Here is a 25,984-nt window from a genome sequence, read left to right as displayed (position 1 = left end):
CCAAAATTCACAATAGATGGGTTGGCAACTGAAATCCTCACAATTCCATGAATTTCCGGTGCTGATTTCAATGTACAATGCCTTTGACGATTATGTTGAACGTGTTCATCAATAGTGCAATCAAAAGGTGGATTATCGACTAGTGAATTTATTATTTGAACGGGTACCAAGGTGGCTGCTAAACCCTAATTACAACTGTAATTTAGAATTTACAGCAGTAAACTCTCTGCTGTCCACCAAATTTGGCTGTACTCTGCTACCCATGGCTGAGAATTGCTGAGAATACTTGAGCATAGACTGGAGGAGATGAGAGAATGCTGTAGAAAGAGAGAAAATCAGCTAAAATGTGACTTCTCATTCGTAGCTCTGATGACAAATCTGATGGCACCAACAGCTTCAAAAGGGGGGCAAAACACCAGCTCAACTCAGCTGGCGAGCCCTCCTCTCCTGCCGCCACCTCTCTTGAGGCGGAAGAGAAAACCTGCTGCCCCCTCTCCTATCGCGGCGCGCGATCAATCGTCGTCGCCTCTCAGAGCTAAATCTGATTACCTCCTCTCCCTCCACCAAGCTCCGAATGGCTGCCATTCAGCTTCCACCACCCTCCAACAGCCTTCTCCCTAGTTGCATGGGAAAGTTTTGCCAAGTGGCAACCTTCCTAATGCATTTTCAGCCATTAAATTAATTTTTCAGAATTAATTAATTCTGAAAATTAATTTCAGCCATTTTGACCTTGCCCAAAATTAAACATGCCCATCTGGAATGAAATTGGCTAGGCCATTTGCAACGTGCAGTGGTTTCCAACCTCTATTGACCCTTAGACTAGCATTAATTAATTAATTAATGCTAGTCCCTAGTGTCACCACTGACACTTAATGGCCAAACAATTGTCCTAGGGTCCAATTTGGAACCAACAGACCACCAAAACCCAGTTGGCATAACTTAAAACAGCTTTTGCCTTTAACGCCCACTGCATCCTCCGAGTCCTTGGCCCGTTCCCATGAAATAACTGCCATGTGCATCACATGTGCTAAACAACCTTGCACATTTAATTAGTAACTTAATCAAATGTTACTAGCAAGATTAAAGCATCTCAAAGTTTCACGTCCCCGTGACAAACCTCCCCTTTGAAAACCTTGCAATCGTCCTCGATTGCACTGTATTGGGCCAAAGCAAAAGTATATTGCACTGGAATTTCAATTTGGCATGACAATCACCACAACATTGGCCACTATTGTCAAATCGTTGCATATGCGAAAAACTTATTGAAAATTTCCAACCAGCAAAACATAATAGAAAACTGAAAAACAGTCCAAAACTGTTGCTAGAAACCATTGGATGCATCCATAACTCATGTTTCTCAACCGTTCTAACTTCAAAACCACAGTAAAGCATATTCTCAGCATAAACCATGGCTGAAACTTTCAATGACATTCGTTTATATGCGGCTGTCCATGGAATCAGCTGTAAATCATTAAAAACTGAGCATGACCTGATCATGGACTGATATGAGAACTGATCACAAATGGCTGCAAATGTGACTCCAAACTAATCACAAGTTGATGGTAAAAAAAACTGATCAGAAACTGATGCAAAACTGATCCCAAAGTGATCATAAACGGTTCTCAAATTGATCAAAAACTGAGCTGAAACTAATCAAAAATTGATCTCAAAATTGAGGCAAAAACTCATGCCAAACTGGTCCAAAAACTCATGCATAAGTATAGTCTCAAAGCCGCGGTGACAACCATACTCATATACATGTATCTCACAGTGACTAGTACACCAAGTAGTGACCTCATGGCAGACATACTTGTTGGGTATTTGACTCACGCCTCACTTACGCCTACGCTCATATGGGAGTGTCGGTGATCAGTAGGACACTGGGACACTTTTTACTCTCGGTAGGAGAGGGTTTTTCCCCTAGACTTATAGTCTTATTTTCGTATGTGCTTATGTGCTTATGTTACACACTTATGGGCACTTACCGTGTTCGGGTGTGAACACCCCCTACAACCCTAAGGTTTAAGGGTTGTACTTTGTACTTTCATTTTACACTCTTTCAATCTATTCTATTGGGTGTCGTGCTTCACTCTGTCTCTCACACTCTCACACTGTCTACAGCACTCTCAGCTGCACCTCGATCCTCTCACCCCCTCACATTTGGTATCAGAGGTCAGCTCTGAGCTCAGCCACCTGTCTGCAGTCTGCAGCCCCCGACTGTACCTTCTGCCCCAGTGTCCAGCTCTGCCCTAGCCGCCAGCTCCCGACGCTTGGTCTGCACACACCACCAGTCTTGGGCGTTGCCTCACCTGTACCTGCACGCGCCACCTGCAGACACCGCTAGTCCAGGCGCCGCCTCCTCTGCCCAGCGTGCCCTCTGCCCAGCGTGCCTCCTACAAGAGCCGCCAGTTGCAACTGCCGCCTCCTCAGGCGCCGCCAGTCCCTGCGCACGCCCTGTACCTGTGCGTGCTAACGCTGCTCCTGCAGGCGCAGCCTCCTGAACCTCCAGCAGCCCGCCACCAAGTTCGCCAGCCTGTTCCTATGCGCAGACATTGCCTCGGGATCCGTACCCGTCGTTACACGAGATGCACAGGCTTTGTCGCTGATTGCTTTGGCAGTTCAGTGGTCCATCATCCCTCACATTCGTTCAGCATCTTCTTCACGAGATGCATGGCTGACTTTGAAGCATATGTTTGCAGGAAAAAATGAGACTCGAATCTCTTTCTTGAAGAAAGAGTTAGAGACTTTGAAGATGAATGAGGGTGATTCTATGCAGAATCACTTGAATAAGATTCAGGACTTGCGAGAGCAGCTCATGAATGTAGATGAGTACTTTTCGGATGCACAGTTGATATCTACCACCTTGAATTCCTTATCTCCTTCGTACTTGTCTTTTCATACTGCCTTGAACCTCACCATGAGGATTGCCGAGCACCCACTCACTTTTATTCAGCTGGTTAGTTTGCTTCTAGAGGAGGAGTAAATAAGGAAAAATAGTGGTGTGGATGCTATAGTCTCTGAGCAGGCTTTTGTGGCAAGACAGAAAGGCAAAAACAACAAGGTAAAAAATGCTCCACAGAGTTCTGGTACTTCTGGCACATCATAGAATCAGACACAAGGGGAGACGCAAGCTAAAAAGGGAAAATGTCATTATTGTAAGAAGCCAAGCCACTATATCACTGAGTACAGGAAGCGAATTGCCAAAGAGAAGAAGAAGGAGTCAGGAATGTCTGTTTCTACTACTCCTTCCACTGCTAGTGAGTCCGCGTCCTTTGTTGTAGACAGGGACTATTGTTTTTACACTTGCAGTTATGACATCTCTTGAGCTGATAGAGCACTTAGCTCTACAGAGGATGCTAACACTTGGTTCTTTGACAGTGGTGCTTCTAGGCATATTACATCTCGCAGAGATTTGTTTACTTCAGTTAGTGCATCTCCCGTTGGGAAATCTGTACAGTGTGCCAATAATGCATCATACCCTGTTCATGGTATTGGGGAGATTCAGCTCACAGCCATTAATGGCTCTATTCTCCGCTTGCAGGATGCTTTGTTTGTGCCTAGGATCAAGAAGAATTTGCTATCTATTTCCTCTTTGGCACGTTGTGGTTTGCAGGTCACATTTGATGATGACCGTTGCATGGTTAGAGATAAAGAACGCATGACTTTGGTCCTGACAGGATCTTTGTGTCATGGTTTATATGAGTTGGATGCTCTTTCAGTAGATCAATCGGCATACTTGACATCCACTCTTACTCCTGCTATGATACAGGTGGAGTTATGGCATGCTCGTTTGGGGCATGTAAACTTTGGCAACTTGATGCTTTTGCAGCGTACTCAGATGTCAGATGGCTTACCTCTCTTGGAGAGACCTCCTAAGCACTTATGTGCGGGATGCATTTTGAAAAAAATGCATTGTTTCTCATTTTCCCGTGATGTTGCTTTTAGAGCAACAACTAGACTGCAGTTGGTGCATTCAGATGTTTGTGGGCCTATGCAAACAATGTCATTGGGCGGTTGTTACTATTTTGTGACATTCATTGATGACTTTACACGTTTTTGTTGGGTCTACTGTTTGAAAAATAAGTCAGAAGTGTATGATGCATTTTTGGCTTTCAATGCACTTGTTGAAAATCAATCTGGATGCAAAATTAAGACTCTCCGTTCGGACCGAGGGGGGGAATACATGTCCTCTATGCTAAATTCTTTTTTGAAGTAGAAAGGCATAGTCCATCAGTACACTACTACCTATACTCCACAACAGAATGGGGTAGCAGAGAGGAAGAATCGGTCACTCATGGAGATGGCTAGATGTATGCTGAAGGCAAAGAGCTTGCCTCATAGTTTTTGGATGGAAGCAGTCATGTGTGCTTGCCATATTTTGAACAGATGCCCTACCAAAGCCTTGAAGACCATCACACCTTTTGAGGCTTGGAACAGCCGTAAACCTTCTGTTGGTCACTTCCGTACCTTTGGGTGTCTTGCCTATGCCCATATTCCACGGGTACTTAGAAAAAAGTTGGACAACAAGGCTGTTAAGTGCATTTTTATGGGATATAGCAGTGAGAGCAAAGGCTACAGACTCTATAATCCCATTACAAAGAAGGTTTTTGTCACCAGGGATGTTATTTTTGATGAAAAATCAGAATTATCCTTGGCTGGTTTGGACACATATCAGGCTGCCCGTGATGTTTTTGAAGGGCTGCTTCCCATTACTTTTGGTGATTCAGCTCGAGCTTCAGAAAATGAACCTAATGTTCAGCCAGCTGCTCCTATGGAAAGTGCAGAAATTCAGCCATTGGCTGATCGGAATATTCAGCATAATGCTGAAACTGAAATTCAGCAAGAGCTTGCACACAGTCAGGAAGCTAGACAATTATCTAGATGGTATTTGTAGACTATGCAAGATAGTCCTTTGGATGCACCCATGGCTGGTCGTACTAGAAGGCAAACTCGTTTGCATGATTCAGCACATACCATGGAGTTTGTTATGGCAGCAAGTACTTTTGATAATGAAGAGCCTGAATGTTTTGAGAATGCACAACATTGTGTGCATTGGATGGCAGCAATGCAAGCTGAATTAGATTCTATCACTAAGAATCAAACTTGGGATTTGGTGTCTTTGCCATTTGGGAAGAAAGCCATTGCAACGAAATGGGTCTACAAACTGAAAAGGAAAGCAGATGGATCCATTGATAAATACAAGGCACGGCTTGTAGCTAAAGGCTACGCACAGAAAAAGGGCATTGACTATGAGGAGACATTTGCTCCTACTTCCCGTATGACGACCATCAGGTCTATGATTGCTTTGGCTGCACATTATGGTTGGACAGTGCATCAGCTGGATATCAAGACTGCATTTTTACATGGGGAACTTCAGGAGGAAGTTTATGTACAGCAACCCATTGGTTTTGCAATTGAAGGCTCAAAACATTTGGTATGCAAGCTCAAAAAGGCACTATATGGTTTGAAACAAGCTCCTAGAGCTTGGTATGCAAAAATAGATGCTTTCTTGCTTGGTCAGGGGTTTCTCAACAGCTCATCTGAGTCTACCCTTTACGTATGTAAAGAAGGGGGATCTATGCTGATTATATGTCTTTATGTTGATGACCTTTTGCTCACAGGAACACATGCTAATCAGATTTCAGCATTCAAATAAAATTTGCAGTAAACTTTTGACATGTCTGACTTGGGAGTTTTGCATTACTACTTGGGCATCCAGTTCATACATATGCTCAAGGTATTGGGCTATCACAGTCAAGGTATATTGGGCAGCTTCTTGAGAAGTTTGGCTTACAGGATTGCAAGCCACTTTGTACCCCCATGGAACCTAGACTGAAACTGTCATTACATGATGACACTGATTTGTTTGATATACATACATATGCTCCTGCAGTTGGATGTCTTATCTACCTATGCAACACTAGGCCGGACATACAGTTTGCAGTTTCAGCTTTGAGCAGGTCTATGCATCAGCCACGTATGTCACATCGGCAAGTTGTCAAGCATGTTTTTCGTTACTTGCAAGGTACTCGATCTCTTGGGTTGCTTTATGCCAAGGGGGGACCACTGCAGTTACATGCTTACAGTCATTCTGATTGGGCTGGTGATTATGATACACGTCACTCCACTAGTGGCAATTGTTTCTTTCTTGGCTCTGGCTCTTCTTGCATTTCTTGGCTTAGCAAGAAACAATCCACTGTTGCCACATCGTCATGTGAAGCTGAATACAAGGCAGCTCTCACTACCACAGTTGAATGCGTATGGCTTAGACGCTTGCTAGCTGATCTGGATGTATCTGTTACGGAGCCTACTCCTTTGTTCACTGACAGTCAGAGTGCCATTGCAGTGGCACGGAACCCAGTGTTTCATGCCCGCACGAAACACATTGAGATCCATATCACTTTGTCAAAGAGAGGCTACATGCAGGTGATATCAGCCTTGTCTATTGTCCTGCCACCAATAATGTGGCAGACATCTTCACCAAAGCTCTTCCTCGTGACAAATTTGAAGCATTTCGCGATGCTTTAAATTTGATATCCTTTGGTGGCGGATGATCCTTGTACTCTTGATCACTCTTCACTCCAGGGGGGTTTGTTAGGTATTTGACTCACGCCTCACTTACGCCTACGCTCATATGGGAGTGTCGGTGATCAGTAGGACACTGGGGCACTTTTTACTCTCGATAGGAGAGGTTTTTTCCGCCAGACTTATGGTCTTATTTTCGTATGTACTTATGTGCTTATGTTACACACTTATGGGCACTTACCGTGTTCGGGTGTGAACACCCCCTACAACCCTAAGGTTTAAGGGTTGTACTTTGTACTTTCATTTTACACTCTTTCAGTCTATTCTATTGGGTGTCGTGCTTCACTCTGTCTCTCACACTGCCTACTGCACTCTCAGCTGCACCTTGATCCTCTCACCCCCTCACAATACTGTCAGCACAGTACCTTGGATGCATGCTGAATACATCCGAGATCCACTATATACGAGAGCTGTCCAAAACCGGTGGAAGTGCTACCTCCCCCTTGAGCATCAGGCAATGCTCTAGACGTCCGCTCTACTGAACTTGAGTAAGCCCGATCCAAAGTCGGCTCTAACTAAAAGGCATCGAGATAAAGTTGCAACAACTGAGGATGGTCTGCCAAGTCATCCTCTTCCATCCATTTTGCATCCATTGGTGAATCATTTGGAAACTTCACCAAATATCTTGTGGAAACTTTATCTCTAACCTTCCTTTCCTTATGTGCCAAAATCTGCTTGGGTACCAAAATCTCATCTAGTTCCTCAATCTCTGGCTGAATTTCAGCAGATACATCTTCAGGCACATCAGTACGAAAAGGTCTCAACAAACCGACATGAAAGGCATTGTGTATCTGCCAATGTGGAGGTAATTTCAGTCGATATGCAACATCGTTGACCTTTTCCAACACTTGAAAGGGCCCATAGTATCTCATGCTTAACTTCGGATACAACCTCTCTCTTCCCTTCATCTTTTTCAGCCTTGCCTTTTCGAAACGCAGCAATACATAATCGCCCTCTGCAAACTGCAAAGCACGTCTATGGCGATCAACTGCCCGCTTTTGCTTGTCCTGTGACCTCTCAAGTGCATACTTTATCTTTTCATAGGCTGCATCCAAGCTTTCCACAAAGCGATCAACCTCAAAGATCTTATCCTTGGTGTGCAAAATAGGTGGAACCTTCTTGCCACACAAAACCACCTCAAAGCGAGCCTTGCCAGTGGAACTATGCACCATATTATTGTATGCAAACTCAACCAATGGCAAATACTGCTCCCCCTGTGTCTTGTAGTTTGAAACATAGCACCTCAAAAGATCCAACACTGTGGAATTTGCTTCCTCAGACTGACCATCTGTCTGCAGATGGAAGGATGATGAGAATTTCAGAGTGGTGCCCATATTTTCAAACAACCCCTTCCAAAATAGACTGGTCATCCGAGGGTCTCGATCACTGATGATCAACTCAGGCATACCACGATACTTGAAAATGTGCTGCATAAATAATCGTGCCATATAATCAGCCTTTATCTTCTTCCTTACCGGAAGGAAATGGACTTGCTTGCTAAACCTGCAAATAATAGTCTATATCCCATCATTCCCTGTAGGTGTCCTAGGAAGCTCAAAGATAAAGTCCATAGCAATGCTCTGCCAAGGTCTATCTGGAATAGGCAAGGGCTGCAACAAGCCCGGCATCTTTTGCCTATCATGCTTTACCTTCTGACATATGATGCATGCCCTAACAAACTGCTCTACATCATGCCTCAAAGCTGGCAAATAAAATAAATGCTCCACTGCCTTGACTGTGGCATCAATATCTCTATGTCCTGCATATGGAGGAGCATGACTTTCAATGATCACTCTAGGCCCCAACTGCTTTGTGGCACACAGTCGTCCATACATCAACAGAAATCCATCTCTTAGCATAAAATGCTCATGCCTTTGGCCATTGCAAAGCTGATCATAAGCATTAGCAAAGTCTGAATCAGCAGCATATTGCTCTTTCATGGCATCCAACTTAGTGTGATAAACCATAGTGACGGCTGAAATTTATGGCTTACGTGATAGTGCATCAGCCACAACATTCTTTTTACCATCAATGTGTATAATCTGAAAATGAAACATAGAGAGAAAATTTGCCCATCTCATATGTTTCTCTGACAACTTTGTTTGCGTCAGAAAGTACCTCAAAGTCTGATGGTCTGTCTGCACTGTAAAATCAGCCCCCAACGAATAATGTTTCCACGTAGACAGTGCATGAATTACAGCCAAGAGCTCTTTCTCATAAACCTGTAAATTCCTCTCTGCACCGTGGAGAATTCGGCTCTCATAAGCCACAACTCGGCCATCTTGCATAAGGATAGCCCCAATGTTACCAAATGCATCACACTGAACCACAAACGACTTCCTTAGATCAGGCAACACAAGCACAGGATCTGAAGTTATCTTTTCCTTGATCCATACGAATACCATCAGCCGATACAATATGCCCCAAGAAGTGGATTTCACGCAAAAAGAATTCACTCTTCTTGTCATTGATAACCAACCTATGCTTAGGTAGCTCATTGAAAACAATGTCCAAGTGCTTTCTATGCTCTGTCTCATTCTTTGAATAGACAATCATGTCATCAAAGAAAGTACCCACAAATGCTCTATGTGGCCGAAAGATGCAATCCATCATCCGATTAAAAGTGACAAGAGCATTCGTAAGTCCAAAAGGCATGACAAGAAATTCATATAACCCAAAAGATGTCCTAAAAGCTGTCTTAGACACATCCTCCGGTCTAATACGTATCTGATGATACCTACTTTTCAAATCTATACGGCTGAATATTGCTGCCCCCTGCAATCTATCCATAACATCATCGATCCGAGGGATCGGAAAGCGGTTCTTTATCGTGATCTTGTTCAAAGCACGATAGTCAATGCACATACGCCATGAACCATCCTTTTTCTGCACCAAAAGCACTGGAGAATAAAAAGGAGATGAGCTGGGCCGAATCAGTCCTTTTTCTAACAACTCATTTACCTGACTCATAATCTCCTTCTGTTGGCCTGCACTGACTCTATAGGGTGGTTTATTAGGAGGGCTACTTCCAGGGATAAGGTCTATGCCATGATCTTCAAGTCTTTCAAGTGGTAGCTGCCCTAGAAGTGACTGAGAGAAGCAATCAACATACATTTTCAGAAATGACATGAGATCCTTCTCTAATTTAGACATATTTCCAACATTCTCACTATCATCCTTATCCTTAGCAAAAACTCAATATGCTGAAAGATGATTTTTCATTACTTTAGAAATAGCAGTTGCAGATACAACATGGACAAATTCTCCTTTTAACTTTACATCAAGCGTGAGTGTCTTTCCCTTCTGTTGAATAGTGATCTCTTTTGCATATGAATCAATCACTGCATGCATACGGTGGCACCATGGCATACCAAGCAACACATCACAACCCTCAAGTGGAGCAATGTAAAACTCTTTGCTGTCCACATATCCCTGTATGTGCAACCGAAGCTTTCCAGTAAGTGGTGTGACAGGTTCTGCATGACCCTTATATCCCATTCCAACTTCCCCCGTGGCTCCCATCTCATCCTCTTTGATGCCTAGACGGGCTGCAATGTCAATAGAGATGAAGTTGGCTCGTGCACCATTATCAAAGAATATCAATGCATGCTAATCCCTAATTTTGCCCATGCTTTGCACAACTCAGTAGTATCATCATTGGGCTGATCACTAACAACACCGGGCACCAATCCCACTCATGTTTTGGGCCTTTTACCCTTAGGATCTCCCTAATTTTCTGATTTTGCAACTTGCTGCCTATTGGGACAATTCTTTGCAATATGACCCTCCTGTTCACAAATAAAGCATTTATTTGCAGCCATCAATTCCCTACGTTGTGCCAATGTTTTCGAGCCCTTTTTTTATTGTTTTGGTCTCTTTTAAGACTGGTTTTCAGATATGCCCCTTTTCTCAGCCTTAAACAACTTTTTATTCAGCTTCTCCCCGCTCTCTTGGAAGCCCGAATCCTTTCCACGCAGCAAAGCATCGGCTGTAGTAGCAGTCTCTATGAGCTGAGACATGCTAGACAATATGGATTTTATGCAAAAATCCTTGATTCCTTTGGGTAGCCCACATACATATTTTTCCACTTGCTCATGAAGGGATACGGCACGCTAAGAAGTGACCGGCAGCAATGCATCCCAAAACGTCTTATTGTATTGCTCTAAATTATTGCATTCCTTAGCATCAAGCTTGTTCCAAGCTGTCATGATGTCCACCTCAAAGGTACTAGTCAACCAATTCGATGCAAACATTTGCTTGAATTGTACCCATGTTGACGATGCTCTACCTGTTAGCAGAGTATTTGTCAGCTCATGTGTGAGTCTGAGCTTCATCTGGGCTGGGCATTTTTATTAGGTATTTTAGGTATTTTTCTGGTGTGGCATTTTATACCAATGGAGCATTTTATGCACCAGTCGGCCAGCATTAATGCTGTCCGACCAGCATTTATTGCTCCCCACTTTTCAACCTATTTATACTCAGTGGCTCCTCCTCAATCATCATCATCTTCACCATCTGCAGACTCTGTGGAGAGAGGAGCCAGTGCCAGTGCCCACGCAGCCAGTGACTCACTGTTGTATGCGACTGTCTTGTGTTCAGATATATGGATTCCATTTCCCGTGCATACATCTGAGTTCTCATCTGTATCGTGTTCTTTTCTTTTCTCTTTTTGTCTTGTGTTTCAACAGTTTATTTCAGCACATGTTTATGCTTCCACCGCTGCTCCACTTCTGACATGGTATCAGATTTCAGGATCTGTGCTCCTGTTGTGTTTTCTTGCTGATTTCAGGACTGTTTTGTACCCGTACTGATCAGACGACTGCTGTCGCAGCCAGGCGACCTGTTTTGGGGCTGTTTTCAGCCTGCGTTTTTTGCAGTTTTGTCATCGCCTGCTGCCTCCGTACCCTCTACTGCCTGCGTTTTCCATCAACAGCTGCTGGCGACAGTTTTCTACCTGTTTTTCTACAATTTACAGCCTGCGGTTTTGCTGATTCAGCATCTCTCGTGGCTGGGTAATGTTAATTCAGGCCGTTTTTCCTGGTTTTGGCAGTTTTTGACTGATTTTTTGCCTTTCTGCAGCAGATTTTGTCTTCTATTGATCAGATTTTGGGTTATATTGCATGTGAACTCTCATTTTCTGCAGTCTGTGCTTGTGTTTTGGCTGTGTTTCCTCTCTAAACTCCTTCTCTTCTTATCCTCTCCATATGGCTCCTCCGTGCACTTCCACAGATGATAAGTTACATGGACTTGATTATCTCACATGGAGTGCTGTCATGAAAGCTTGGTTTGTGCAGAAGCGGTTATGGTACATCGTCTGTGGAGCTATACCTCGACCTCTCCGTCCTTTTCCTCTTCCTGACGATTTTGATGAGGACACCCATGAGGAAGCGGTGCTCACATGGGACTCGGACGATGCCTGTGCTTACTCGGCGTTGCTTTGGTGTATTTCTAAAGCGGTCTTACCGGCGGTTACCTCCTGTAGGACCTCTCCTGAAGTATGGCAGAAGTTGCAGCAAATGTATGAGGCACCTTCCACCATGCGGGCAATCACACTTTATGGCCAGCTCCAGCAGATGAAGTTTGAGCCGAAAGATACTATTCAGTCTTTTCTTCTTCGTGTTACGCAGGTACAGGACCAGCTTCGGCACATGCAATCTGCTCTTCTCGAGGCGCATCTCGTCGGGACGGTCCTCTACAAGCTCTCTCCGGAGTTTGATGGAGTGGCAAATGCTTTGCGGGCGCAGACATCATCGACTCCTATCAGTTTTACATATATGACCTCGATGCTTCTTGAGCATGAGACATCCTTGCGATTACAGGGGTGGCTTCCGGCACATTATGGAGGCGAGGCTTATGTAGCTTCAGAGAGGGGTGACGGAAATAAGAAGTCGAAGGCCCAATGTTACCACTGTGGCAAGAAGGGACATTTGCGGAAGGACTGCAAGACGTTGGCGGCTTCCAGGAAGAAGCAACAGAAGACGAAGCGGGATGTTGACTCTACCGATGAGTTCTCTCCTTCATCAGACTCCGACTCAGATCCTCCAACCAAGGTGAAGTCCAAGGCGCGGAAGGGATCCTCTTCTTCGGATCGCAAGAAGGGCTTGGTGGCCCCTTCCTCGACTGCTTTCTAGTGGTGGTGATGAGGTCATCCCTCACGACTCTCTTGTGCCAGAGAGGGAGTGTGAGCGGGTGTTCCAATGGGGCAGCCGCGCCTCATCTATAATTTTATACAGGTGCACAGGTTCCAGAGAGGGACGTCCCTGATGCATCGACTTCAGTCTGGCGGAATCAAATCCTGGAGCTGGGATTAGCATCCAGATTCATGATGAGCTGGTTATCTAACAGAGAGCGTGAGGCTTTCGTCTAGAGCTCACATGAGGAGACACTTTGGTGGTCTGGCCAAAGGCGGGGAATCCATGGTCACCTATGTTCAGAGGCATTTTTGACAGGATGGTCTTGTATGCTACTGCGAGACATTGATGATGGACACAGAGACATGCTATGATCTTCTCTATTTTCAGGTGTTTGGTACAATCGACATCGACATCAGGTTCTCTCCGAGGCACCTTGGTGGTGGCTTGATCACCCACTGCTCGGGTATCCATGGTTCTATGTTCTATAGTTTCTTATCCCTTTTCCTTGTACTATTGTATTATATCAGATCACCTATGATCTGAGAGAGGGTGTTAGCAGAGTATTTGTCAGCTCATGTGTGAGTCTGAGCTTGATCTGGGCTGGGCATTTTTATTAGGTATTTTAGGTATTTTTCTGGTGTGGCATTTTATGCCAATGGAGCATTTTATGCACCAGTCGGCCAGCATTAATGCTGTCCGACCAGCATTTATTACTCCCCACTTTTCAGCCTATTTATACTCAATGGCTCCTCCTCAGTCATCATCATCTTCACCATCTGCAGACTCTGTGGAGAGAGGAGCCAGTGCCAGTGCCCACGCAGCCAGTGACTCACTATTATATGCGACTGTCTCGCGTTCAGATATATGGATTCCATTTCTCGTGCATACATCTGAGTTGTCATGTGTATCATGTTCTTTTCTTTTCTCTTTTTGTCTTGTGTTTCAGCAGTATTTCAGCACATGTTTATGCTTCCACCGTTGCTCCACTTCTGACATGGTATCAGATTTCAGGATCTGTGCTCCTGTTGTGTTTTCTTGCTGATTTCAAGACTGTTTTGTATCCGTGCTGATCAGACGACTGCTGTCACAACCAGACGACCTGTTTTGGGGCTGTTTTCAGCCTGCGTTTTTTGCAGTTTTGTCATCGCCTGCTGCCTCCGTACCCTCTGCTGCCTGCGTTTTCCATCAGCAGCTGCTAGCGACAGTTTTCTACCTATTTTTCTGCAATCTACAGCCTGCGTTTTTGCTAATTCAACATCTCTCATGGCTGGGTGACTGTTAATTCAGGCCGTTTTTGCTGTTTTTGGCAGTTTTTGACTAATTTTTTGCCTTTCTGCAGCAGATTTTGTCTTCTATTGATCAGATTTTGGGTTATATTGCATGTGCACTCTCATTTTCTGCAGTCTGTGCTTGTGTTTTGGCTGTGTCTCCTCTCTAAATTCCTTCTCTTCTTATCCTCTCCATATGGCTCCTCCGTGCACTTCCACTGATGATAAGTTACATGGACCTGATTATCTCACATGGAGTGCTGTCATGAAAGCTTGGTTTGTGCAGAAGCGGTTATGGTACATCGTCTGTGGAGCTATACCTCGACCTCTCCGTCCTTTTCCTCTTCCTGACAATTTTGATGAGGACACCCATGAGGAAACGGTGCTCACATGGGACTCGGACGATGCCCGTGCTTACTCAGCGTTGCTTCGGTGTATTTCTAAAGCGGTCTTACCGGCGGTTACCTCCTGTAGGACCTCTCCTGAAGTATGGTAAAAGTTGCAACAGATGTACGAGGCACCTTCCACCATGTGGGCAGTCACACTTTATGGCCAGCTCTAGCAGATGAAGTTTGAGCCGAAAGATACTATTCAGTCTTTTCTTCTTCATGTTACACAGGTACAGGACCAGCTTCGGCACATGCAATCTACTCTTCCCGAGGCGCATCTCGTTGGGACGTTTCCAAAGAGAAGGAGCAGAAGACGAAGCGGGGTGTTGACTCTACCGATGAGTTCTCTCCTTCATCAAACTCCGACTCAGATCCTCCGACCAAGGTGAAGTCCAAGGCGCGGAAGGGATCCTCTTCTTCGGATCGCAAGAAGGGCTTGGTGGCCCCTTCCTCGACTGCTTTCTAGTGGTGGTGATGAGGTCATCCCTCATGACTCTCTTGTGCCAGAGAGGGAGTGTGAGCGGGTGTTCCGATGGGGCAGCCGCGCCTCATCTATACTTTTATACAGGTGCACAGGTTTCAGAGAGGGACGTCCCTGACACATCGACTTCAGTCTGGCGGAATCAAATCCTAGAGCTGGGATTGACATCCACGTTCATGATGAGTTGGTTATCTGACAGAGAGCGGGAGGCTTTCGTCTGGAGCTCACATGAGGGGACACTTTGGCGGTCTGGCCAAAGGCGGGGAATCCATGGTCACCTATGTTCAGGGGCATTTTTGACAGGATGGTCTTGTATGCTACTGCGAGACATTGATGATGGACACAGAGACATGCTATGATCTTCTCTATTTTCAAGTGTTTGGTACGATTGACATCGACATCAGGTTCTCTCCGAGGCACCTTGGTGGTGGCTTGATCACCCACTGCTCGGGTATCCATGGTTCTACTTGGTGGTTCTATGTTCTATAGTTTCTGATCCCTTTTCCTTGTACTATTGTATTGTATCAAATCACCCATGATCTGAGAGAGGGTGTTAGCAGAGTATTTGTCAGCTCATGTGTGAGTCTGAGCTTGATCTGGGCTGGGCATTTTTATTAGGTATTTTAGATATTTTTCTGATGTGGCATTTTATGCCAGTGGAGCATTTTATGCACCAGTCAGCCAGCATTAATGCTGTCCGACCAGCATTTATTGCTCCCCACTTTTCAGCCTATTTATACTCAATGGCTCCTCCTCAGTCATCATCATCTTCACCATCTGCAGACTCTGTGGAGAGAGGAGCCAGTGCCAGTGCCCACGCAGCCAGTGGCTCACTATTGTATGCGACTGTCTCGCGTTCAGATATATGGATTCCATTTCTCATGCATACATCTGAGTTGTCATGTGTATCGTGTTCTTTTCTTTTCTCTTTTTGTCTTGTGTTTCAACAGTTTATTTCAGCACATGTTTATGCTTCCACCGCTGCTCCACTTCTGACACTACCTTGCATCAAGAGCGTGGATCACCACTGCAATGCATTCCCCTTCAAGAAAGTGGCTGCCTTTCGAATCTTAGAGGATTCAGTGAAGTTTCCCCCTGAATAGGCTGTATCAAACTGCTGAATGAAGGTCAAAGCTTTCAGCCTCTCTTGTGCACCACTGAAGGACTCAAACTTCACTGCTTTTCCACCCTCATCATAGTCTTTTGCTTCCCCTTTGGGAGTCAAGTTGTCATACATTGGCTGCTGCAAAAAGGGTGCATTTGCTGTATTTACATCATGACCAAGCCCAAATGAAGCATTTGGATGACCAGCAGTCATTCCTTGAGCCCCATAAGCATTCGGGGGTGCAGATGCATTGCCAAACATTCCACTTTGTGCCCCAGGCATCAAGCCAATGCTACCATACATAGAGTTTTGCACATTTCCAGCCATACCTGAAAACAATGGGCCTTGCACACCATGCATTGGCTGCTGCATACCATAGGGATTTGTGCCATGCATTCCCGTATGCGTCCCTTGGCCAACCATTGCATGAAAAATCATGCTACCACCAAAGTATCCTGGCTGCCCCATCATAGCATGCATGCTCGGCTGTCCAAAATCCATTGGATTGGCACTTCCATAATGGCCTTGCATTTGCATTCCTTGCCCCATAGGTACCAATTGTTTAGCTTCATTGGCCTCGTTAGGAGCTTCAAGTGAAGGATTTGGCACTACCTTTGATGCATCTTGCTGTCCCGAAGGTGTAGAAGTTGACTTTTTCTTCTTGCCCTTGCTGTCCTTCTTTGGAGCATTCAAAAATCGGGTGAACTAAGGATCCTTTGCCTATTCAGCAAAGAGATTTGCTGCTGTCCTCATCCAATTCTTGAATTGGCCATCAAATTCCTCTTCACTTTGCTGGTCCTCTACCTCATGACGGCTTGAAGGCCCTGCATCTTTCCCAACAGCAGCATTTTCAGCTTGTTGTCCATCATGAGAGCCTTGTCCAAGATTAGGCATTGCATTTCCTTCATTCCCATGAGAATGTCCATACTGAGAGGCATCATCACTGCTTGATTCCATCTCACTATATGAAGACATGTTGCTGTAATTTCTCAGCTGAGCATAAAAATCAGCACTAGCACAAAGCTTTGGCTTGCAATCGGGTGCCTCGGGCTCACCAAATCAAGAGATTGAGTGATTATCCCAGCAATGGAACCATGAAACCAGCCTTCCTTCTCGGATAGGGTGGTTTAACCTGATTAAGCACTTAGTTACAGCAATTAGCAAATGAACATATATTGAAATGCTCACTTTACCTTCAAAAACTTGGGACAGTGGACACCCTGTTAGCCCCAAAACTGATGCCCCTTTCGGTATTTCTTTAATTTCAATTGCTCATGGATAAATTACAAACCGAGATTTCACAATCTCCTTGGCTGATTCAAAAGCCCCTTGCTGTTCCAATAATCAGGAAAGCATTCGGGCAAATTGCCCCTTGATTTTCACTCAGGACTTGCTCTAATGGAACCCCAACTGGTCAAATGCTGCTCAAAATTCACAATAGATGGGCTGGCATCTGAAATCCTCATAATTCCACGAATTTCCGGTGCTGATTTCAGTGTACAATGCCTTTGACTGATGGCACGGGTCCCAAGGTGGCTGCTAAACCCTAATTACTGCTGTTATTTAGGGTTTACAGCAGTAAACTCTCTTCAATCCACCAAATTTGGTTGTACTCTCCTACCCATGGCTGAGAATTGCTGAGAATACTTGAGCATAGACTGGAGGAGATGAGAGAATGCTGTAGAAAGAGAGAAAATCAGCTGAAATGTATCTTCTGAGTCGTAGCTCTGATGACAAATCTGATGGCACCAACAACTTCAAAAGGAGGGTAAAACGCCAACTCAGCTGGCAAGCCCTCCTCTCCTGCCGCTGCCTCTCTTGAGGCGGAAGAGAAAACCTGCTGCCCCCTCTCCTATCGCGGCGCGCGATCAGTCGTCGTTGCCTCTCAGAGCTAAATCTGATCACCTCCTCTCCCTCCACCAAGCTCCGAATGGCTGCCATTCAGCTTCCACCACCCTCCAACAGCCTTCTCCCTAGTTGCATGGAAAAGTTTTGCCGAGTGGCAGCCTTCCTAATGCATTTTCAGCCATTAAATTAATTTTTCAGAATTAATTAATTCTGAAAATTAATTTCAACCATTTTGACCCTGCCCAAAATTAAACATGCCCATCTGGAATGAAATTGGCTAGGCCATTTGCAACTTGGAGTGGTTCCCAACCTCTGTTGACCCTTAGACTAGCATTAATTAATTAATTAATGCTAGTCCCTAATGTCACCACTGACATTTAATGGCCAAACAATTGTCCTAGGGTTCAACCTGGCACCAACTGACCACCAAAACCCAGTTGACATAACTTAACACGACTTTTGCCTTTAACACCCACTGCATCCTCGGGGTCCTTGGCCCATTCCCATGAAATAGCTGCCATGTGCATCACATGTGCTAAACAACCTTGCACATTTGATTAGTAACTTAATCAAATGTTACTAGCAAGATTAAAGCATCTCAAAATTTCACGTCCCCGTGGCAGCTAGAGAGGAGCCTCAATCAACTCCTGTTCGCCTAGCTCCATAGACTCTCACTCAAACTTTTCAAAGCAGAGGTAGGGGGTTCTATATGAAACCACAACCTGCAATTCGTGAGAATGAAAAAAGGATTTTTGATATTGCTCTGCGCTTTGACTCAAGAGGGAGGCTGGTGCCTGCTCGGGATGTTTTCTATCCCCAGCAACAATAGTTTCATTCTCATACTTCGATTGCTCGTTTACAAAGGGTAGATCCCGTAGATGTGATTCGAAGCGAGATAGAAAGATTTCAGGTAGCAAAAGTAATTGATGTAAAAGGGAAAGGGAAAGTGGGGGTTCGGTAGTTTTTCTTTTCTGTGATCTATCATAAGAATTGCCTTATGGAATTTTAAAGGTATTTCTTCGGGCAGTAACCAATATCGGTTGTGAAAAGCTGTGTTAGCTGGCAATTGGGATGTTTTTTGTGTTGTGGAGCATAAACAACATGCTTTGGCAGATTCATCTTATGTATATAATGATTATTCAGTCTTTTTAAGTGGTCGTGCTCCACATAAATCTGGAGTAATGTTGGCCGTCAAATCTTCATCTTGCATACGAATTCTTATGAAGCAATACTCAATACTATCTACAACACTCTCTACCATGCTACAAGCAATCTCATGAGTGGTTTTGATAGCATTTGTTGAAATCAAATAATCTCTATCTACAACACTCTCTACCCTGCTACAAGCAATCTCCCTCCTCCACTGTGCTATAAGGTCTATGATTTCTCAAGACTATCGCAGCAGATTTATGATTTTGGAAATCCTATATAAGGGAGAGGTTTTATGGCTAGTGGGTGTGTATGCTCCTTCTATTGAGCCTGAACGTCGTCAGCTTTGGGATGACTTGTATTGCCTTGCCATGGCCCATCAAGGCTTTGTAATGGGTGATTTTAACGCCTTTATATCACTCAATCAAACGACTTTACAACACTCAGTTATGGATGGACTTGAGCGACAGGCTTGGGATGCTCTAGCAACTGTGTCTTTGAAACAAGACATGCGATCTTGAATGCATCCCTCTCAGCCACGATATACTTATCGTTCTCTTCAGCATCCAAATACATGGGCCAAACTGGACAAGATCTATATTTGTCAAAGTGATTCTTTTCTCTCTGCAATCATTGATATGTGGGTTGAGCGACAGCATATCTTGTCTCATCATTATCCTTTAATTTGGGAAATGACACACCGACCTATTCATGCCTATAAGGCTCTCCTAGCTCATTTGTCTATTCGTTTCAATCAATCCTTTCTGCTACAAAATCTGTTTCTGGAATGTATTCAGCAATTAATTGATTTTTTTCATTCTAGGGTCCCATCAGAAGGGATGGAAGCATGGGATGTTTTTAGGGATAATGCGCGTTCGTCGCTATCTCGACAGTATGGTATTCAGCATGCTTCCATTTTACGTGCTGAATTGAAGCATACGTAATCTTTGTTGGCCCACTCTTTGTCTCTGTGTTTGTTGGGGGATACCACTGATGACACATTGAATGGTTGAAAGGCCGAGTTCAATTGCTACAAGAAGAGGAATATGCTAAATACAAATTGTCGTCCAAAGCAGAAGCTTTGCACGATAATAACTGTCAATCTAATCAATTCTTTGCTCAATTACATCAAAAATACGCCCGGGAAAATATTGTGCATTTGAAGAATGAGCAAGGTGTTATGGTGACAGATCCTACATCCATCATTCAGATATGTAGATTTTCATAAATTATTGTTGGGCCCTCAAGAGACTCTCTCTGATATTGTACACTCAGCTCGCATATACATTTGTCACCTGGTTAGTAATCAGGTTCAGCCAAAATGGGTAGCTCTAATGGAGGCTGATATTTTGAAGGATGAAGTGGAAGAGGTGTTGTCCCATTTGCCTAGAAGGAAAAGCCCTGGTTGGGATGGCCTTCCTAATGAGTTGTTTTCAGCCAATGTTGAACAATTTAAGGATCCGTTGACTCGCCTGTGTCAGCAAGTTTGAAATTTTGATATTATGCCTTCGGATTGAAAGATTGCAGTCATTCGGTTATTGCCTAAGGTTCCCTCTCCTATCTCTTTGAAACAATGGAGACCCATTTTTGTTATGGGCTCTTTATATAAAATCTTCTCAAAAATCACTACCAACAACAGATTGCAAAAAGTATTTCCGCATTTGGTTCATCCACATCAATACAGTTTCATTAAGGGTCGGAATATAATGCACATCATCTTGAATGTTCAGCTGGGGATTGACTTTGCAAAAGATTCTGGCCAGCAAATTGTTATGCTTCAACTGGATATTGAAAAGGCATTTGAACATGTAAGCTGATCTTTTTTGAAGCAATTAATGTTCACCATGGGGTTTGGGCCACGTATAGTTTCTCTTGTGGATACTATTAGTCAGCGGGGAATGGCTCGTATTGCACTTAACGGAGGGATCACTAATGAAATTGCCTTATCTCGGTTCCTTCGCCAAGGCTGCCCTCTCAACCCTTTGTTGTTTGCATTAGTTACTCACTCGATGCTTTCTTTGTTGGATAAGTTGGCTAATCAAGGTGAGATTGCTGGTTTGTCTCTTCCCAGTGGGGCCCAACTTGTGGGTCAATCTTTGGCAAATGATTCCTTTATGTTTCTTAAGGCAATTCGCTCGAATGTTGATCGGGCAATGGTAGCGTGGAAACTTTTTGCTATAGCATCAGGACTTCATATTAATGCTCAAAAATCCACTCTGCTCTCTTGTACGGAAAATGATTTGCAAGCTTTGGGCTAGAATGGTATTGTGATCCGGGAAATATAACTAGACATTTGGGTTATCCTATTGGTGTGGAGGTAGCTCCTCGTGCCTTGTTGGATTGGATGGCATCCTGTATTCATGATAGGTTTATGTACTGGAAGTCTCAAGGCTGGCCTCTCCATATGAAACTTAAAGTTGCTCAATGCATTATGATCAGCATAATTTCGTTTTTCTTGCCATTGCTTCCTTGGACCAAGAAGTCCCTATCGGAATTGGTTCAGCCTATCCAATTCATGTCATGGAAAAAGAAAGGAAATCATCTGGGCCAGGTGTGGATTTCATGGCAACATGTGACTACTCCTAAAAGGATGGGGGGAGCAACTCTTTTGGATGTTGATTTTCATATGGCTGCTTTGAGGTTAGCTCTTCTCCAGGCACTCTGTGTTGAGAATCGTCCCTCGACAGATATAGCAAATTTTTTAATAGAAAGGACTGACATTTCTCATTATAGAACGGTTATTCATGCTTCTTGGTGGCATCTACTTAACTCTACAATGTCTATTAAGGTCTCCCACTCTTTTCTCCTTTCCCCTGTTATCACATCTTGGCACGCGATATTACGTTTTGCAGTTTGGCGCTCTTCTGATTTTCGTAAGAAGGAAATTTCCCTACTAGGAGAAGTACTGGCTACCTCCAGGTTGTTGGATTGGCTTGATAAAGATCTGCAGCGAGACAAGTTCAATCGGATTGACTCAGCACCGGATATCAGCTCATTCATGGATTATGGGAAAGATGACCTCCATGACCTCTTTGAGTTCAGATTGTTGCTGCCTTTTTCCATTTCCTTAGATGGACAGCTCTCTGGCATATTTGGTGTACTCGGAATGCCTTCATTTTTTATTCAGTTCCTGGCATTCATGGTCATGTGGCACGAATTTGTGGTTTAGTGTTGTGGCAAATCTCCTCTACGGTGTCTGTGGATCTGGTTCTTATTGACATTGCTGCTCCCTATCTGGATACTATTTGCTCCACACCAGCTGTTCTTTCGGTGTGACATTTCTGTGCTAGAGTCTGTGTAGACTTCCCTTTATGTCTGTCATTTTCAATGTTGACCTAATGGTCTGATGTAAATATTTACTTAATTCAATATCGTCACGAAAAAAAAAAAAAAGAGAAGCAGAGTGGGCAGTTTATCGACAGGGTAGAGCAGACATTGAGGAGTTCCCGAAACCTGGGTATCAAATGACTCTCCCAGCCTGCACTGCCATGACATGTAGCAAGTTGTCATGATTAGAGACTTGTTTTTAGTGGACACACCTGAAGTGGATTGTAATAAAAAGTCATGATCACGGATTGTATTTTTGTCCCTTCACATCTGACTAAGGAATTAGTGGGGTATATACAGTCCAACAGAAACAGGAGCCCAAGACAAAATAACTTCTTGAAGAGAGTTCCCAAGAAATTTAAACAACAATATAAATCTCCAACAAAGACAAAGATGCAGACACACGTGGCAATAAACACTGTTAGCATCCTTTTAAACTCATCTCAAATAGTAGCTGGAAATCAGCAATTTGAAAGGACAAAATGTGAAAGTAGCTCACCATAGTTGTGAACAATCGATCACCAATTACTTTGTTTTGAAAAGGGATAAAACGAGCCTTGTACCTAACCTGCTTCATTCTTTCCCAAGAAAGCAAAGGAACAAAAAACATTAGGGCAAACATTGTTTAAACACTAAACTGAAGTACTGCCTCTCTCGCTGTGCCTCTAGCCACTCACCATGATGTATTGCCTCCCCAACTCCCTTATGCCTCCTCCCCCTTCCCCCTTGGGTGGGGACACTAATCATAGTAACATGGAACGGGAAATGGGAAAGTGGAACAAGGCCCTTCAGAATAAGGGAAACAGCTGAGGTCAAGGAACAGGAGCAGGGGGAACGACATCCTATAGATTAAATAAAGAAACAGTAATTTTCAGCCTTAAGAAGGCAGGATTCCTACAGAAATTGGAGAAGAGGGTGGGAGAATAGTGTTTTGAGAAAGGAATGTGCTAAACATATTCTCTAAGTCAATAAAATTTCAAACTTTCAGTTTTAATTGACCAAGATTTTCTTTTATGTCTAGATCCCCTTTCCAAGTTTATATATTGGTACCAATGTGTCTCCATGGCAACTTACAGTCAGTACCTGCATATCTGAGACAAAGCAATGAGACGAAACTTTATATACAAACTACAAGAAATATACAAGCCTGACAACGTGTCTGGCCATGATGAAGGTCTTGGATTGCCAATCATCCCTTGATGGGCTATTCTCCCGTAACTAGAAGCTGAGAATTCTTGCCAATTAAGTACTGTGACTGAATGCATTTCCCTCTAGCTTCACTTCACATAGATCAAAGATGCTAGAAGAGGAAGCCAAAGATAGAGAGAGATGAATAGGTGTATTGTTGGGCATGGTAGAAGAAGATGCATCGGTTTGCATGTACTACTCCCTCAAAGCCTGAACGAATGAAGATATACCCCAATCTGGAGGTAACAAAGGCTCTGACCGTGAGAGATGTCCCAATGAAGAAGATGATGGAAATCTTCCCTCCATAGTGTGTGAGAGATGAGACACCAAATTTGACGAGTGGCAACTCAGGTAACTTAAACAAGGCACCCAGCTCTCAGATGAGGTGAGAAAACCAGGGACTAACAAGAGAACACACAGTATGAACAACCTGAATAACAAATGAACGCTCAAATGAAATGAAGGAACAAATACAAGATCCTCCACAAAGCAGGGTATGGAACACAATGTATGAACATGTAAGTCTCTCTAAGAGCATGTTGAAGGGGAGCTTACTGAGTTTTTGATGACATCACAACAGTAGGAGTGTGTCATACTCCAATGGATCCTGAATGCAAATATAAAAAGCTGTCCAATGCCAGATGGAGAGAAAACGGTCTGTGCATGCACTGTGAACAGCCCAAAACACACTGGTTGATGACAAGGCAAGCTGTGTTTAGGGCAGTGATGGCAGCAGGTCCTCCTGGCAAGCCAAATGTAACAGTGTGGAAGCTCAAGGGGAAGCCATCAGCAGCACAAACAGTCGAGGTAGCAGCACCAGCAGCTGGGGCAGCTGGGCAGCAAAATGCAGCAGCTGGAGCCCTCTGATGCAGACAAACAGCAACAGTCCTTGCATTGGATATGAACAGCAGCTATTTGTTGAAGAGGTGAACACCAAGTAGCATCAATCCAGTCAAGGGTCTGTCAGGAAGAAGGATGATGAATGCAGGCACCTAGTTGGGTAGAGCAATCAAGCCTAACAAGCAACAATAATGAAGACAATGGAAAACTGGTGCAAAAAGTTGATATAGATGGGATGATAAGTGGACTGCCCATGATCCCCTTTTATAGAACTTTTTGAGCCAATTGTCCTACCAAAAAGTAAGCTGGTAAAACAATTCTTGTTCAATTGTCAATTCTTTTTGGGATGTACGAGAGCAAAAATTTTAGCCACTTAAACATTATTAATGTGGGGTTTAATTTGAGGTAGCTTAACAAGAGGTCAACCAAATTTAGAAATATGAAAATCCACGTTGAAGAATTTAAACATCAATGTGTTCCGTCAAATGAAGGTTGTTTTTTTTAACTGTTCGTAATGTTGAATGAAAAATTCAAAGTTTAACCTTCTATGTCACAAGGTAGATCATGGCATGGCAACTTGCAATCTGACAGACGAGCTGATGCCATGCAGATGGATACACTGGACAGATTTCATGCAGCTGTCAATCACCAAATGATTGTATTCATGGCGTTTGATTTGAGACATGGGTTAGGAGACAACTCAAAATTATGATGAAGAATCAACAACCATTTCATGGTGAGGACTTTTGATGGGCACTTAGAAAGCTAATGGTGATGGCCATCATGTGCAATAGTGCCAACAACAAAGTAAATGGACTAGCAATATGTTTGCTCAATTGCTCTTCCTCCAATCCTTAAAGACTCATGGGCTGCTGCAACAAATCTTCCTCCTCTTTTTCACTAAAAACACTCTCAGACTGTGTCACTGTTGTGAAGAAGAGGGAGCAGCAATAACAGGATGAGTCTGTTGTGAATATACAACAACTCCATGATGAGTATCATGTTAAAACTAAAAAGAATTTGAATCTAGTCAAATACATCCCATCTCTAATCCCTATCTAGCATGCTGTAAGAGAATAATTGCAATCAGTAGCACATGACAATATCAAGTGGCACCGCTACAAGAAACTCAAGGGGCACTATTACAAGAAACTAAAAACCACCTCCAAAAAAACCACAAAAGCAATGCTCCCGAAAAACCATACTATAAGCAACCATAATTAAAACATCTGAGCAACTCAACAGCTACACAAACCATATCTGTAGTCCAACCACCTTGAGACTATGTAACTTTAAATCAGAAGCATCAAAGTGGTAGGAATAATAACCTGTATACAAGCATGCAGATATATGAAGCAATAAATTCCAATCATGCATCCTTACTTCATAAAACACCTTACTCTGATCCCAAAGAAACTGTATACATTAAATGGGCTAGATACTTTAAATAAGTTTAAAACCAAATAGCTAAGGAATAAAAAGGAGAAATGCATCATAAAGAAGACATAGTACATCATTCAAACCAAACCTATCATGGAAACTAAAGCGCTGTAGGGGCATTTCCCACCACAGTGATTTCAGGTGCAGCCAGCAACATAGCTGGGGCTGTGCTAGGCATAGAGACTCCTTGTGAGTGCACCAAAAAGGAAAAACAATAAACAAGGATGGAA

The 25,984-nt window shown here is 43.7% G+C and overlaps 1 protein-coding gene and 1 pseudogene across 3 annotated transcripts in view; both read right to left on the bottom strand.

The window, feature by feature from the left end:
• LOC148019315 (uncharacterized) overlaps positions 1-25,984 on the bottom strand; it is a 96,682-nt gene that overhangs the window by 32,146 nt on the left and 38,552 nt on the right. For 2 of the 3 annotated variants that reach the window (XM_087701203.1, XM_087701204.1), the window contains exon 5: positions 22,786-22,854. The exons of the other annotated variant lie outside the window; for it this stretch is intronic. In XM_087701203.1, the coding sequence (XP_087557329.1) occupies positions 22,786-22,854 (69 nt within the window). The remainder of the gene's footprint in view (positions 1-22,785; positions 22,855-25,984) is intronic. 3 annotated transcript variants of the gene reach the window in all.
• LOC148019316 (uncharacterized) lies at positions 10,314-17,099 on the bottom strand (annotated as a pseudogene).

This window comes from Lygodium microphyllum, chromosome 20, assembly GCF_053477565.2.
Source record: "Lygodium microphyllum isolate KBCC chromosome 20, Lygodium_microphyllum_v1.1.10, whole genome shotgun sequence".
Classification (NCBI taxonomy): Eukaryota; Viridiplantae; Streptophyta; class Polypodiopsida; order Schizaeales; family Lygodiaceae; genus Lygodium; species Lygodium microphyllum.
Note: the sequence above shows the minus strand (reverse complement) of the source record. Positions and strands in the feature narration are given on the sequence as shown.